This window comes from Carettochelys insculpta, chromosome 12 (genome assembly GCF_033958435.1).
Source record: "Carettochelys insculpta isolate YL-2023 chromosome 12, ASM3395843v1, whole genome shotgun sequence".
Classification (NCBI taxonomy): domain Eukaryota; kingdom Metazoa; phylum Chordata; order Testudines; family Carettochelyidae; genus Carettochelys; species Carettochelys insculpta.
The window spans coordinates 42173765-42187872 of NC_134148.1; the positions used below are offsets into that span (position 1 = coordinate 42173765).

General features: G+C 39.4%; 1 protein-coding gene across 2 annotated transcripts in view; it reads left to right on the plus strand.

Annotated features, from left to right (window-relative positions):
• Positions 1-14108, plus strand: part of MAP2K5 (mitogen-activated protein kinase kinase 5) — a 205271-nt gene that overhangs the window by 92666 nt on the left and 98497 nt on the right. For both annotated transcript variants that reach the window (XM_075007039.1, XM_075007040.1), the window contains exons 14-15: positions 7763-7836; positions 8763-8813. In XM_075007039.1, the coding sequence (XP_074863140.1) occupies positions 7763-7836; positions 8763-8813 (125 nt within the window). The remainder of the gene's footprint in view (positions 1-7762; positions 7837-8762; positions 8814-14108) is intronic.

Below are 14108 nucleotides of genomic sequence, written 5' to 3' on the forward strand. Positions count from 1 at the left end.
TTTTTTTCCTGCCCAGTTAACTGTGACACTTCCAACATTATGTTCCAGAATTTTCATCAGACTGCCTAAAAGGTGTCCTGATTATTGGTTAAATCTTGGTAGTTTACTTGGAATGGAAAGTGCCATAGTGCTTCAGGAATGCATATCTGGTCTAGATTGACACATACTAACTCATTCTTTTTCTCACTTTAGATTTTGCTGGGTTGATCTGTTCCTAGTTTGCTCCAAGTGAAGACCAACCTATAAAACACCACATGGGAGGATAAATAACAGCCTAGGGTTTGGCAGTCTTCTCTCAAGAGCCTTTGGTTTTAAATAAACACATGCATGCAAGTGGATGCACATGCCCTATATCCATGTAGCTGGATACAGAGCAGTAAAGTACAAGTCAGAATACATATTCATTTCTCAGTACTCATGAGCTGTTTATAGGATTTAATGCATTAGGAAAATGGAAGAAAAATTAACCTTGACTTCTTTGCGATCATGTGTAAAATGTACTGCATAGAAGGCTCTTATAGACTAAAAAGTCAAAAAAACGCCACAATGGTGATAATCAAGGTGGAGAAGTGGTCTGCATGGGAAAAAATGCATAATAGCATATGGCAAATGAGGCAGTTTCTGACTAGAGGATGGATAAAAGCAAAGGAAACAAATAATGTGCAAGTCTTTTATTCCAGATCAGACATTTCAGCAAATATTGCAGCTTAGCTTCAAAACATACCTTGTGATTAATGAGGCTGTAGTCATGCATATTAATAAGCCTAAAGCTGTAGTCATAGTCGTCATTACACACATCAAACGTAAACAAAAGATTAACACCTATACCACTTCTTTGGAAGATGTGAGAATGGCCCAATGATAACTGCTCTATCTTCCCCTCAGGATAAAGAATAGAAGCAGAAGGGTAATGAGAAATGAACTTAGATTTAACACAAAATTAGCAATCAAACTGGTCTAATATTGCACCAAGTCAAAGTTTGCAGAAATAGGAAATCAAGTCCATTCAGTTCAAGAATAAAGTACAGAGTATACATTATATCCTGATGATAGATCTTATTTTCTCTGCTAAAGCATGCTCATTAATGAGAAGTAGGCATAATAAAATTTGTATGAGTATGTTTTGGGGTGTATATATATTTCATGCACATGCTTTTTCTGTACAAACAGCATAATGTGTCTGATTGCTATATCCCTTCGACTGTAGCATTACGATGTTGTCTGGAAGGAGAGCAAGACCTTCCAGTTGGCACACTCATTACAAATCCTTAATCTGGACACATTAAATACATTTCTAACTGGGCCTCAGTGATTTTGTCACTTTTGAAAATAAAGTCCATTTGAAGACCTTATGCAGAATGCTGTAGTAGTAAAAAGATGTGATTAGGAATCCTGTTTTTTGTTTCTGATTCCTTTAGCGATTCAGCGTGAGTATGGACAAATTTCTTAGCTTGTTTGTGCCTCAGCTTACCTGTACATACAGTAGGTATGATGTGTATCTTTACTGGGATAAAGTTGAATTTGTCATTTAAAATCCTTGAACTCATTAGATGACAGGCTCTGTAATAAATGTTATCGTGCTTGGCGATGATACACGGAGCTGCTTTATATCTCTAGTGTTGTTACAAGACTTTGGGTTTTGTGTTTCAGTCCAACCTGCATGTGAAATTTATTGAAGTGTTGGAGGCTTTCACTGGGTTTTCCTTGTTCTCTTGTGGAATAGTACCATTGCACAACAAGAGTTATCAGAGATAATGAGTTATTAGCAGATAACTGAGATTCCCTTGTAGTCTGACATCTGTACATCATCAAGCACTATTTCATAATTTGTCTTTTTTTTTCCCCTGCCTCTGCAAGTTTTGACCCTTTGCGGAAGATCATTCATTAGGATGCATCCTCTTCTCTAGGCCAGTGGCCTTTGCACACACGTTTAACTCCTCCTACCAGAGGTGACTTTATGAGGAAACTCATTGCTCTCTGTACACACTTGCTCAGCTCTACATATGAGGCTTTTTGCAGTTCCCAGAAGATCAGTGTTGTAGAACTTTCATGTGGTAAATTCTACCACTTACATCTAATGGCGCAACATTTTTGTAAATAGCACACATGTAAATAAATTGGGCAGTAAAATCTGGATATGTGAGCCTAGAAATTGGGTGTGTACCAGAGATGAACAGACTGGGGCTCTTTTGCTGTTAGTGTGGCTTGCTAAGACAGATTCTCATCCTCCCCACACACACACTTTTTCCACCTACTGGAGTGGAGCTCGGGAACTCTGCCTTGCAGGGCGGTGGTAGGATAGGGGTTTCTCCCCAGCGGAGGGTGGTTGGGGAGGGCTGGGTCTTCAGCTCCACAGGGCATGCCTTTTGGTGCTTGGGGCATGAGCAGGAGTGGGGTTCAAGCCCCAAGTCCCATCAGGTGCACCTTAGCTCTTGAACTTTTGGAGACCTTTGTATGTGGCCAGCTTGGAGGGTCGATAGGTTTGGCCTCCCGTGGTGTATACCAAGTCCATAGGAGCCAGCTGGTGTATCTTGAGATCACTCTTTCCAGGGAACATGTACATTTCTTTGTAACAAGATATAAAATAAAAATGTATTGAGTTACTTACCTACATTTGGAAACTGAACAATACCAAACTCCAAATGTTGCCAGTCACTAGTGCAGTAACTCTAACACTATGCATGGTGACAGATTACATCATCCAGTGGTTACATGAATTTTGGCTCGGCATTGCCAAAGGAACTAGCACCTCTGGCAGAATAGAGGCTGTTGCCTACTTTAGGGTATTATGCACATTGGAGTGTTGTGGTTTTGGTTTTTTGGTTTTTTCTTTTGCCATCTTAGATAAATTAAATGGTTCTGTTACCATGCACAACGATGCCTGAGAGAGATATCAAGTACAAATATCCTCTCTCACATCTCACTCAAGTTTAAGAAAAAACAGTTGCCTCTGAAGCAAGTAGGCTGATAAGGTCGACAGTAAGAATATTTCTGTTGTCTCATCTGCTTTATTGTTGTTAAAAGTAATGTTTTCAGAGCTGTCCATAGCCAAAATGATGTTTTTGCACCTCTCATCTTCCTTGAACTTAGAGTATTGTGTTTGTCAAAGGCAATAAAAGTCAAGATACTGTTTTTTTACAAATCCATTTTATTAAAAATAATTGTTTGCTTTTGAATAAGATGACTAAATGTTCAGTATTCAGATTCCTGAGTGTCTGACAGTTCTATTAACGGGTAGGTAAGAGCACATTTGTCCCATTTATCTGCAGAAAGGTGAAACAACTTAGGCAGAGAGAGCATAAATATAACTTATTCATTCTCCATAATGACGGTTTGTAGGAATCATACGTATTGAGCAAGCACTAGTTATGGGAACATAATGACCCTTTTTGTCTCTGGTTTAAATTCTTCCACTTCTAACCAGTAATATTAATAACAAGCAGATGATGCATGATAGCATTATTTATGCACATTTGTTTTTTCTAAAATCAAAATTTAACCTACTAACTAAATTGGTTTAAAAATATTAAAAGATTGTGTGATTTTTTTTTTTTCCCATCCCTCCTTTCCCCAAGGTTGCCAACCGTCAGTACATTTATGGACAGCCCATAGAAAATTAGCTGAAATTGGACATGTGCATAAAGCAAATAAAAAATGTAGGTGTCTGTAAATTTCATAAAAGTGCAATAAAATTTCAAAAACCAGCAATTATTCTACAGCAAGTAAATTTCTTCTGTGCTGCTTCAGCCATTTTACTGCAGAGTAGTGGAAACTGGACATTTAAGCTTCTGTGACCATCTGTCCCGTTTTGGGCAGGACAGCCCCATATTACTGACACCATCCTGGCGTTCTGATTTATTTTGTTGAAAAGGCTAATTGCCCTGTATTCCACCTTTCCCACACAACTAGGGGAGCCAAGAGCCTGGCATGGTGGCGTGGCTGCTGCCTGGCTCCCCCCAGCTGGAGGAGCTGGGAACCAGACCAGCACGGCTGCCATCTGGCTTCCTACAGTTGAAGGGGAACCCAGGAGCTTTGCTTGGTGGGGTGGCAGCCCTGTTCCCAGCACCCTAAGTCATGGGGCGCCCAAGAGCTGTAACTGCCCCCTGCAGCAGGCGAGTACCCCCTTCCCCCAGCAGGGTGGCAGCCCCACAGGGCAGCCACCATCTCACTCTGACACAAGGTGACCATCCATCCTGTTTTGGCCAGGACGGTGTTATTCCCCACCATCCTATATTTGGCCAGGGGAAATATGGTCACCTAGTTTTAGTTGTTTATTTGGCTCAATGGTTGAAGTGATATAAGTGTTATCATCTATGTTATCCCTCCAAGTTAGTGGCAGCACATTGGCAGCATGAGTAACAATGAAAGTGAGTTAAATAGCATATTGTTCTTGTGATGTATGAATGGAAGTGATTTACTTCTGGTCCTTTATGTCATCTTAACATAGTATAAAAAATTTGTCTGTCTGTAAATTTTTCTCATTTTGTCCGTAAATGAAATTTCTGTGGGTTGGCAACCCTTCTCCCTCTCCCCCCCGCAGCACACTCTCCCCCTCTTTGATATGTGATATCTTATAAAATGAAATTCTCTGCCAAGATTCTTGGGAGAGCTCTGGACCCAGTGAGCTTTATGACAATTTTTTGTCTAAATACTGATGTAGCCTTTAAATAGCCATTTGAAGGGCAATAGTTGTCGAGTTTGACTGCAACAGTCTCTGACCTACTAAGAGCATGATCCTTCAGTGCTGAGAATGACGGTTCCCTGTCTGTTTGAGTTTTACCTGCAGAAAGACCTCAGGATCCAGTGCTTAACAGCAGCTGTTAATATTTAACATTTCATAGGGCTACATCACAGGTAGCAGCATGGGACGGGAAAGTGGGCTGTGCAGAACTCTACACTCATGCCGATGACTGAACCATGGTATGGACTGGGTGGAAGCTTGGCTTTGGATCCCAAGTGGCCTGTCCAGCCCTGGTGCACTGGAAATAGTGCTGCATGTGTTGTAGACCCAGCGCAATTCCCTCAGGAGGGGATGTAGTAAGAGGAACTGGGAGGGAGAATGTGACTGAGTCAGGAGTCTACCTCCTGATCGGCTGCATAACACCTCATTGTCCCTTATTCTAGACCCATGGCACATCTGCAGTCAAACGCTGTTGAAGAACATAGCTGTCTGGATACTGTCTTAAGAACATAATATCTCCCTCACATTATGGGACAGGTTCCTGGCAGAAAGAGCTCCGCTGTGCCTCCTCCTTGCCAGGTATAACCCAAATGCCTGAAGGAGGCTCCTGAGCAGAGAAGGGCAGCATTTTCAGTACCTTGCAAACTAGCTACCTGCTGTGAATACAGAAAGGTGAGGAGGGTTAATGACTTCCTTCTCCTGACTATGCTGAAGTTCAGTCTAAAAGCCAAATCCCAGTCCCATTGAAATCAATGGGAAATTTGCCAGTAATATTGGAGAGACCCAAGGGTTGGGCCCTCTGTGTGTAAAATACATGAATGCTCTTATCATTAAACCACTGCTGTGTTACAACCCCAATCTTTGTGGTACATTATGTAAAGTATATGTGGGCAGATTGAGACTGATGGCCTGAGAGCCTCCAGAATTTCAGGACTGTTGCATAATCATATGGGCCACACTTTCTCCAGCATGACTCTTGCATATGTCTGACATCTGCCCTCTGACCTATCTCCTAGTTCCTATTGTGCAAGTGTCAGATCTGAGGAAAGAGGAGTACTGTGAATTTAAGGTCCATCAGTAACAGGTGGCTGGCTGGCTGGCCAGTTAAAATCATGTGTATGTCACCAAACTCTGAACTATGGAAGAATTCTGGCTCAGTCTGAACTTGTTAAGATGGTCACTGTGCATGTTTGTTGGTTAATTATTCTTCCTGAAATAGCTACAACTTTTTGGATCAATTGGTTTTACGCTGCAGTCAGATGTAAGGACTCCATGTTTCACTGTGGTTTTCCTTTAAATGCATTCCTTCTGTAAACAGATTAATTTGTAATGCAAAATGTCAGCATATTTTGCATATTTAATTGTACCTGCTGTTTCGCTTATTAGAATGCAGTGCAGCCATAATAACTAGGTAGATGTATCTGCTGACATATTTTCAGAAGACAATTAAACATTATGAATAAGATTATTTGCAGCCTATGGCTGCTGTACTGTTCTTCTTAAACACTTGTAATGGAAACATGCTGGTGACACTCCAGGTTTAGTTAAATTAAGAATGGCCACCCTGCAGTAGAAATTGTACAGAGTTTAATGGATTGTTACAACCAGACAATACTTGAGTCTTTCCAATATTTGAATTAGAAAAAAAAATGTACAGTATTTAAAAGCATTGGTTGGTAGAACACTGAGGTTATTCCAACTGCATGGACAGTTTTCAAATGAGTGTTTTGTCTCACATACTGATGAGGTCAGTGAGAGATCACTAAGTGTGTTTCAGGCAAATTGACTCTCTACAGTTGATACAAGGATTATGTGACATAAGCACTGGGCCTTTAAAGCTGTGACATAAGGGAGATACATGATGGTGATTTGGTATGTTGGGTACCAAGGAGAGAGATTACACATACACTAGTGTTATAACATAGAGAAGACAAATTATTGAAGGCACCCCCTGCCTTTTAAAATAACTAGCTTTCTTCTTGTCCCAGACATCAGAGCATTTAATCAGCTTGTTAATTGAAGTTATATACTTTACATTACAAAGACAAATTAACCAAGCTACTGTGATACCCAGAAAACATCTGCTAAACAAAGCCAAACTTAATGATGAAACAAAATTAGGTTCTCTCATAGTTGGTTTTCATCCATCTGCACCCAAGTACTGTTTACTTTTAAAGAAGGCAAAGACAAGCTACTTCTTTTAATTCATAATGCCATGAGAAAGCAGCGATCAGACCCATCCACCATACTCTAGTCTCTGCAAATTTTTGGTCAGATCTGCATTAAGTAGTTGATAACGTGTTCTGGCCAGCATCCCTGGAATGGAAAGATCTGCATTACCTGTGATCAGTCACAGGAAACAATTAGAAATCTGTCTACAGGTAGAATGTAGAGTATGAAACATAATCTTTACCTACTTCTATTTCATGTCATAGAGTGTCAACATTATAATTCTGCACTGAGGGGTTCTTATTTTATGATGGTCATTGGTGTATTTATTAGATTGGGATTAGCAGTTCATTTCCATATGATTGTGGAAGTTCACTTACATGACAGCGTTGAAATTGTGGGAGGGGTGTGCCAACTGTAGTAACAGTCATGCAGGTAGAACCATATTGATGTGCTCTTTGCAGGCACACAGTTTGCCTTGTGTAGATGGGGAGGCAGAATTGGAGCTAGATTGTGAGAGTGTATTTGGAGTGTGTGTTAGTGTGTATATGTATGCCTATGTGATCTTGTTAGGGTGTATCGTGTGTACATGATAAATTAAAAAAACAAAACAAAACATCTTGTTACCACTACTGAAGTCCAAGCAGTTAAAGGGACTATTTCGAAAAGATCAGTATAGGGTTTTGAGTAGGGTTAGAATAGAATGTAGGTTTAAATTCCTGGAATCCAACCTCGGTGAAGAAATAAAGTAATGCTGGAAAGTGTTGCTGATCAAACAGATTGAATTTTAAATGTCTACTGGAAATATTTGCTGTTAAAACCCTATGATGACAATATACATATGTATCTTTATATAGAAACTGCATATATGGAATAATTATGTGAAAGCCCTCTTTTGTCCCTCTTTGACAGATGTGAAACCCTCCAATATGTTGGTGAACACACGAGGACAGGTGAAGCTGTGCGACTTTGGGGTTAGCACACAGGTATCCCCTCCCTTAGAAATTTGCCTGCCTTTTTTTTCTAAAAAAGAAATCACCTGGCTACCAGACAAACAAGCCCACAGCAAACTCGCCTCTGCTGGGAGAGCGTTATTCATTTGTACTCTCCAAGCGACTTTCCTTCATCAGAATATGATTGTTCATTGTTTAATGACAGTAAAAACTGCTGATATTGTAATTACTACTTACGAATAGCAAACTTCATTGATATGCAGCTTCGATGCGAAAGCGTTTTGGCCAGACAAAAGGGAGGGCAGACTGGGAGATGTGCCTGGGGAGCCCAACTGGCCCACAATAAAAATTAATATTGGTGGCAACAATAGTGGTGGGCCTTTACAATGTGCAGCACAAATTTTAATTAATTTCCATTTTGGGCCTCCCTGGAGAACCTCTGAGATAGTGACCCATGAGCTTGCTGTGATGTTGATTTGAATTGCAGCCACCTTTTCTCTCCTCCAAACATGAGGACCAAAGAGAAGGTCAGCGTTGTATTATAAGTTGTCAAAGTCTGTTGTCCCTCTAGCGTATTTAGTGCTCGTTGCGTCCTAGTAATGAATATGGCTTTATTCACATCTTGAGCCAGCTGACTGAAAAATGAGTGTGTTCAATCCGACTTCAAATTGACTCTTTATATAAGACTAGTGCTAAAGCTATAGGCATCCTGTTTAACAGAATTGTTTAAGGTTATCTGCTATAAACTGTAACGCGGTTCTTGTTTTAAATTGGAACTTACGTTCAAAAGAAAAGATGGATTCAATCATTTGTAATGCCTTTGTAGATAAATTTGTTCCCTTTTACATCATTTTTAGTTGATTTATAGAAATGATTATTGTAGGTTGAATGAGGAATAATTGCCCATTTTATTTCCACATTATCTTTATATTGTTCTAACAGACTGTTTTGTCTGATAGCTGGTGAATTCTATAGCCAAGACGTATGTTGGAACAAATGCTTATATGGCGGTAAGTAAATTTACACAGAAATAACATTTCAGCTGAAGTCTTTGTATATTACTTTGTTCTATGTGATGTAGGAAGTATTTTAAATCAGGGGTTTTCTCAAGTTTCTTCCTATCTGCATCTTAACACAGTAAGTCCCATGAAAACTGGTCCCATTCACCATCACACAGGCTAGTTCCCCTCCTACTCATGGGGAGCATATCTGTGACAGCAACAGCTGATTTGAAAAAGTAATCCTGGGAAAATATTTCTTTAATACATTTATAATAGATTTGAATGCGGAATAAAGGCTAGGAATAAAGGGGAGAGCCAACGTAATGTAAGCAGCTAGCTCTCTATGGCTAGCCAGTATGCACTTGATGGATCACCATTTTCCATTGTTGCTCACAGTTTGGGAACTACTGTTCTCGGGCATCACTGTGAAGTAAACATTTAAGCGCATGCTTAAGTCCCATTTACTTCAGCGTACCCATACATGAGCTTAAGATCTGTGCTTGCCTTTGCTTGCCTTTCTGCCAGATCTAGTCACAGTTCAATTTGAAAATGTTTGCAAAATATGTTCGGGTGAAAACGCAGAACTGGAGCAGCCACTGTAGTTAATCTCAGTGACGTACATTGTTTTGTCATACAGGAAATCATTAGAAAACAAAATATGAGACCCGTAAACCAATAGCTTGCATGTTTTTAGTGTTTGTCACGTTCGTATGTTTATCCATTTTATTCATATGTTTCATCTATTACTTAGAAATGTTACCACAAAAATTTGCATTTGATTACTTGTATGTTCTATCTACAGAGTAAAATATATATTTCCATTCCTGTTAAATCAGATTAACAAACTTTTACAATTTCTGTTTCTGGGGACTTCTGTCATAGATTAGACAGATTCTGCCGTTTTACCAGGCAAGTGACTCCAGGTCCTTTGAAAACAGTAGATTTAAATTGAAATAAATAAAGTGATGGAATAAATAATATTGAGACACTATACCAAAGGCATATTTGTCTTTGTCAAGGTTAACATGAATGATTTCAGTTATCCGTTTTGTAGAGTGTGAAAACTTCACTACATCAGCTGAGAATGTAGAATTAATGTGGAGTCTTTTGTATCGTGTTTAAAACATAGTTTTGGCAGGAAATTTCCCATTCTGTGTAAAAAAAATAAATGAGAAAAATAGATCCTACACTTGGTAAAGGACAATGTGCAAACAATACTGTAGTACAAAATGCCTGGCCTTTGTCCTTTCAAACTCCAGAAGATGGAAGGGAAGAGGAGGAGGAGGGGGAGAAATCTGTGACCTTTAATTGCTTTTATATATTTTTTCTTATGTCCTTGTTAGCAGATAACGAGCAGGGAGTCCATTTATTTTCTAAGTGTTTTTCTAGCCAAGAAGTGCACATCATTCAGCCTTTGAAACAATCATGTCACCATCCTAACAAGGCTTAAACCACAATGTGTGATCAGAATATTAGATATGGCAAAAATGTAAAACATGTCAAATTTATCATTTTTGATACCCAGGCCTCCTGACTGCTACAGTTCCAATCTCTAAAAGAACTGAAATATTGTGATTGGGAGGAAAAAAAAATCTTCAACTGACTCCACTTCTCTAACTCACCTCTTATTGCTAAAGGAGCTTTAAACAGATCTAATAATTAAATTGTATTAGTTGTTTAATAAACAAATCCAGATTATAGTTGTTCTTCCCAGGTGTGCGTTAAAGAAATTACTTTTTTCTTATTGTTTATAGATGAACGTGATGTGTCCATCTGTTAATTGAAAAGGAGAGGAATCAAACTATAAAATATTGAATCAGATTTCATGTATCAAAAGTGCTTTGCTTCTTAAGTTGCCAGTCATCAGATTTATACCTGAGTCTTCAACAGATAGTTTGAAAATTTATGCTTTGTACCAGAAAGCAAGAACAGAAATCTTTGTGAGGAAAATAAGATTGCAAAATAGTCGTGTTATGTAACACTTCAAAACATGGGAATAGATGGGCAGATATAACTATTTTACGCCTCTGCTCTGGTGGTGGTGGTGTTTTTGAGTACTCAGTGTAACATACACAATAGAAAATGTGGACATTCGCCTGTATGCATGCCTGCACACACACACATACACTGGTTTGTTTTGTAGTCCTATTTTAATACCAAAGCTTTTGTTCTTGGTTAAGGACACAGAATCAATCACACTCTTTCTCTCTCTCTCAAAATAAATCTGTATTTGAAATTTGAACATTTATTGAAACACATGTAAAATACAAGAATATAATATGTGTGTATTTAATTAAGAATTTTGTACATCACGTAGATTATTTGAAGAAGTGTGCATTATGGACAGATATGAACCACACCATCTCTTTGAAAACTCACCATCTATTTTATTGCAAAAAACTCTAACATTTTTATGTACTGAGCCATATATAGCATCACTGTGTGAATTTTGAACTCTCGTGACCACAGTTGTTGAGCTGTTGATGCTACGAAAGATATTTCCGTAGTTTAATTCATTGCTGATTGCGTTAGTAGTTAATATCTTCAGTTTAAGTATTGTTCTTTTCATATTTTTGAACATTTCTGAGGATGTAGGAATAAGTCGATACAAGTTGTACCTCTCTCATCTGGCACCCTGGGAACCTGACTGGTGCCAAACGAGAGAATTTGCTGGACCACAGGAGGTCAATATTGTCTAGCACATTACCAACACTTCCACTGCTTGCTGGGCTCTTAGAAGAATTTCAGGGTAAATTACAGCTGAATAACAGCACAGAACACTGAGAGCCAGGACTGATGGCTGTAAACAAACTTTATGGGGCCACAGGAAACTTGGCTACACTGATAAGTGGTTGTCTGGCTAACTGAAATCATGCCAGCTTATGGAGTTTGTCAGACGAGGGAGTTCCAAATTGGAGAGGGTCAGCCTGTAATTTTGTATTTTTTCCCCAACTAGTAACTGATTTTACACATGGCATGAGGGCTCTGGAATGTTTAATGAAATATTAACTCCTCTTTAACTGCTAAGCAGAAGGGTATCTAGACCAGAAAAACTAGACAAAGGCAATATTCCCTCTAATTTATCCCACCCCTGAGCAGAATGAATTGTCTTACATGCCCGATGTGGAGGTGATGTGCGACGCAGAGGGATTTATGCCGTATCGCCTTCATATTGGTGCACATAACAAAATTTATGTGATGGGAGTGTGGCCAAGGAGTTCCGAGTGTCGGAGGGGGTTTAGGGCTGGGATGCAAGAGCTCTGGTTGGGGGTGCAGGCTCTTGGGTGGTTCTAGGCATGAGGGTTTTGAGGTGTAGGAGGGGGCTCCTGGTATTGGGAGGGGCTCATGATTAGGGGTCAGTGTGGAGGAGGGGGTACAGGCTGTGGGCTGGGCATGAGTGCTTTGAGATGCTGAAGGGTTCTCAAGGTGTGGTAGGTGGTTGGGGCTCAGGTTTACTTGGCAGCTCTCTGCTGGGGATGGTGAAGGGAGGCCCTTAGTCGTTGGAAGCTCCATGCTGGGGCTGGCAGGGGGGCCACAGCAGCTTCAAGGCTTGGCAAGAGATATCTGTCGCCTACTGCAGCCCCGAGCCCCTGAATGGGGCTCAATGGGGAGATGCGTAGACTCATGACTTAGGTCAAGGGTACCTAACATGTAGCTAGCCTCAACTTTTTATCTAGTCTGGATGGCAGCCAGGGTAGAACTTTTTATCTTGATTTAGATGGGCCAGGTCCATCCTCAGTGTTGTCTACAGAGGACACTACTGCTATGGCCATTGCATTGAACATTTGCAAAACTTACAAAGTAGCAGAAAGAGAGAGGCCTAAAAAGTGAGAAACATATTAGGTCTGCATGGAGACATGTCTCTGAACCTCTGTTCCTGTATCCTGTTGGTTGGAGTAGTGCTTTCTTGTGTTGCTGATTTACTAGTCTGTAGCTCTTAAATTATCCCTAAGCACTGCTTCTGAGGGTATTGTTCAATTATTCCATTGAAATAACTACATTTGATTTATTCTATTTAAATACACTATTATTCTTATTTAAGATTTTCTCATTTCCTTTGCTAATAGTTTCTTATTAAATTAGAATTTTACTATTTATTATTATTTATTATTGATTATTAGAATTTTATTATTGGCTAACTTTCAGCATTTGTAGTATCCGTTATGTTTGAGAAGAGAAACCTTTGCTTCACACATCCTGCTGCAAGATGTCTCTCTCAGGTTGTCATGAGTGATGCTCCACTTGTCTTGTGGCAAACCGCATTCGCTCCAAGTCTGAAAGTGGCTTAGAAATGCTACCTCACAATATCAAGAAATAGCAGAATTTTTCAGTGTTTTTGTTTCCCTTGAGTCATAAGCAATAATCTTTTCCATCTGTTTGCTGAAAAAAAAATTTCCATGTGTACTGAGGCATGTGCAAATGTGCACTCCCAGTTAAAACAAAAACCTAGCTGTGGGCGCTCTGCTGATCTCCTGGGGAGCATTTGCATCCCTCCTGAGCGGCTGCACAAGCAAAAGGCTTACAGGGAGCACTGGTCATAAGAGTGTTTCACTTGGATGGTAAACAGTGGTCAAATGACAGCCATCTTATGAAACCTGCATAGAGCTCGTTAGCTAACATAGCTTTCCATTCTATGACTCCATGGACAAATACCCAAACCAAGAAGTTTGATCTGGTTGAGTGTATTAGAAGGGTAATTTTCTGGAGGTGATTGAGTTAGGTGAATATGTTACATGAAAATTTTCAAGAAATACATTTTATTTCACACAAAACTTAATTTTTCAGTAAAAAATTTCTAAAAGTTTCTTATAGGTTTTCGTGGGTGGGGAGATAGATTCATTATATTATTCACTCCTCATTCCCAATCATCGCCTTTTTGCCGTGGGATGGGGTAAGGAGGGACCAGCAAGTAAAAAAGTAAGAGTGGGATTTTTGCCATCAGAACAAATATACAAAAATATTTTCTTCTGTGATTTTTTTTTTTTGTGAAACATGAAATCTTCCTACTGAAATAAATTTTCTGAGAGACACTTTGGTTTGGGATGGCAGAGGCAAATTTGGAAGAGAAGTTCGAAAAAATTTTGGTCACCGCTAATAATTTCGAAGACAACCATCATTTCCACTTCCCTTGCTCAGAATTCTTCTTCGTATTCCACCTTTTATGTTTTTATTGCTTGTACCTTCCATTTTTTATTTTCAGCTTACTTCCTATAGTTGTTCTGTATTTTAACAGAGGGATTTAAATTTGTAATTCATGGATGTGATAAGTTTGGGTTTTGTTTTTTTTTTTAAATTTTTGAAGGT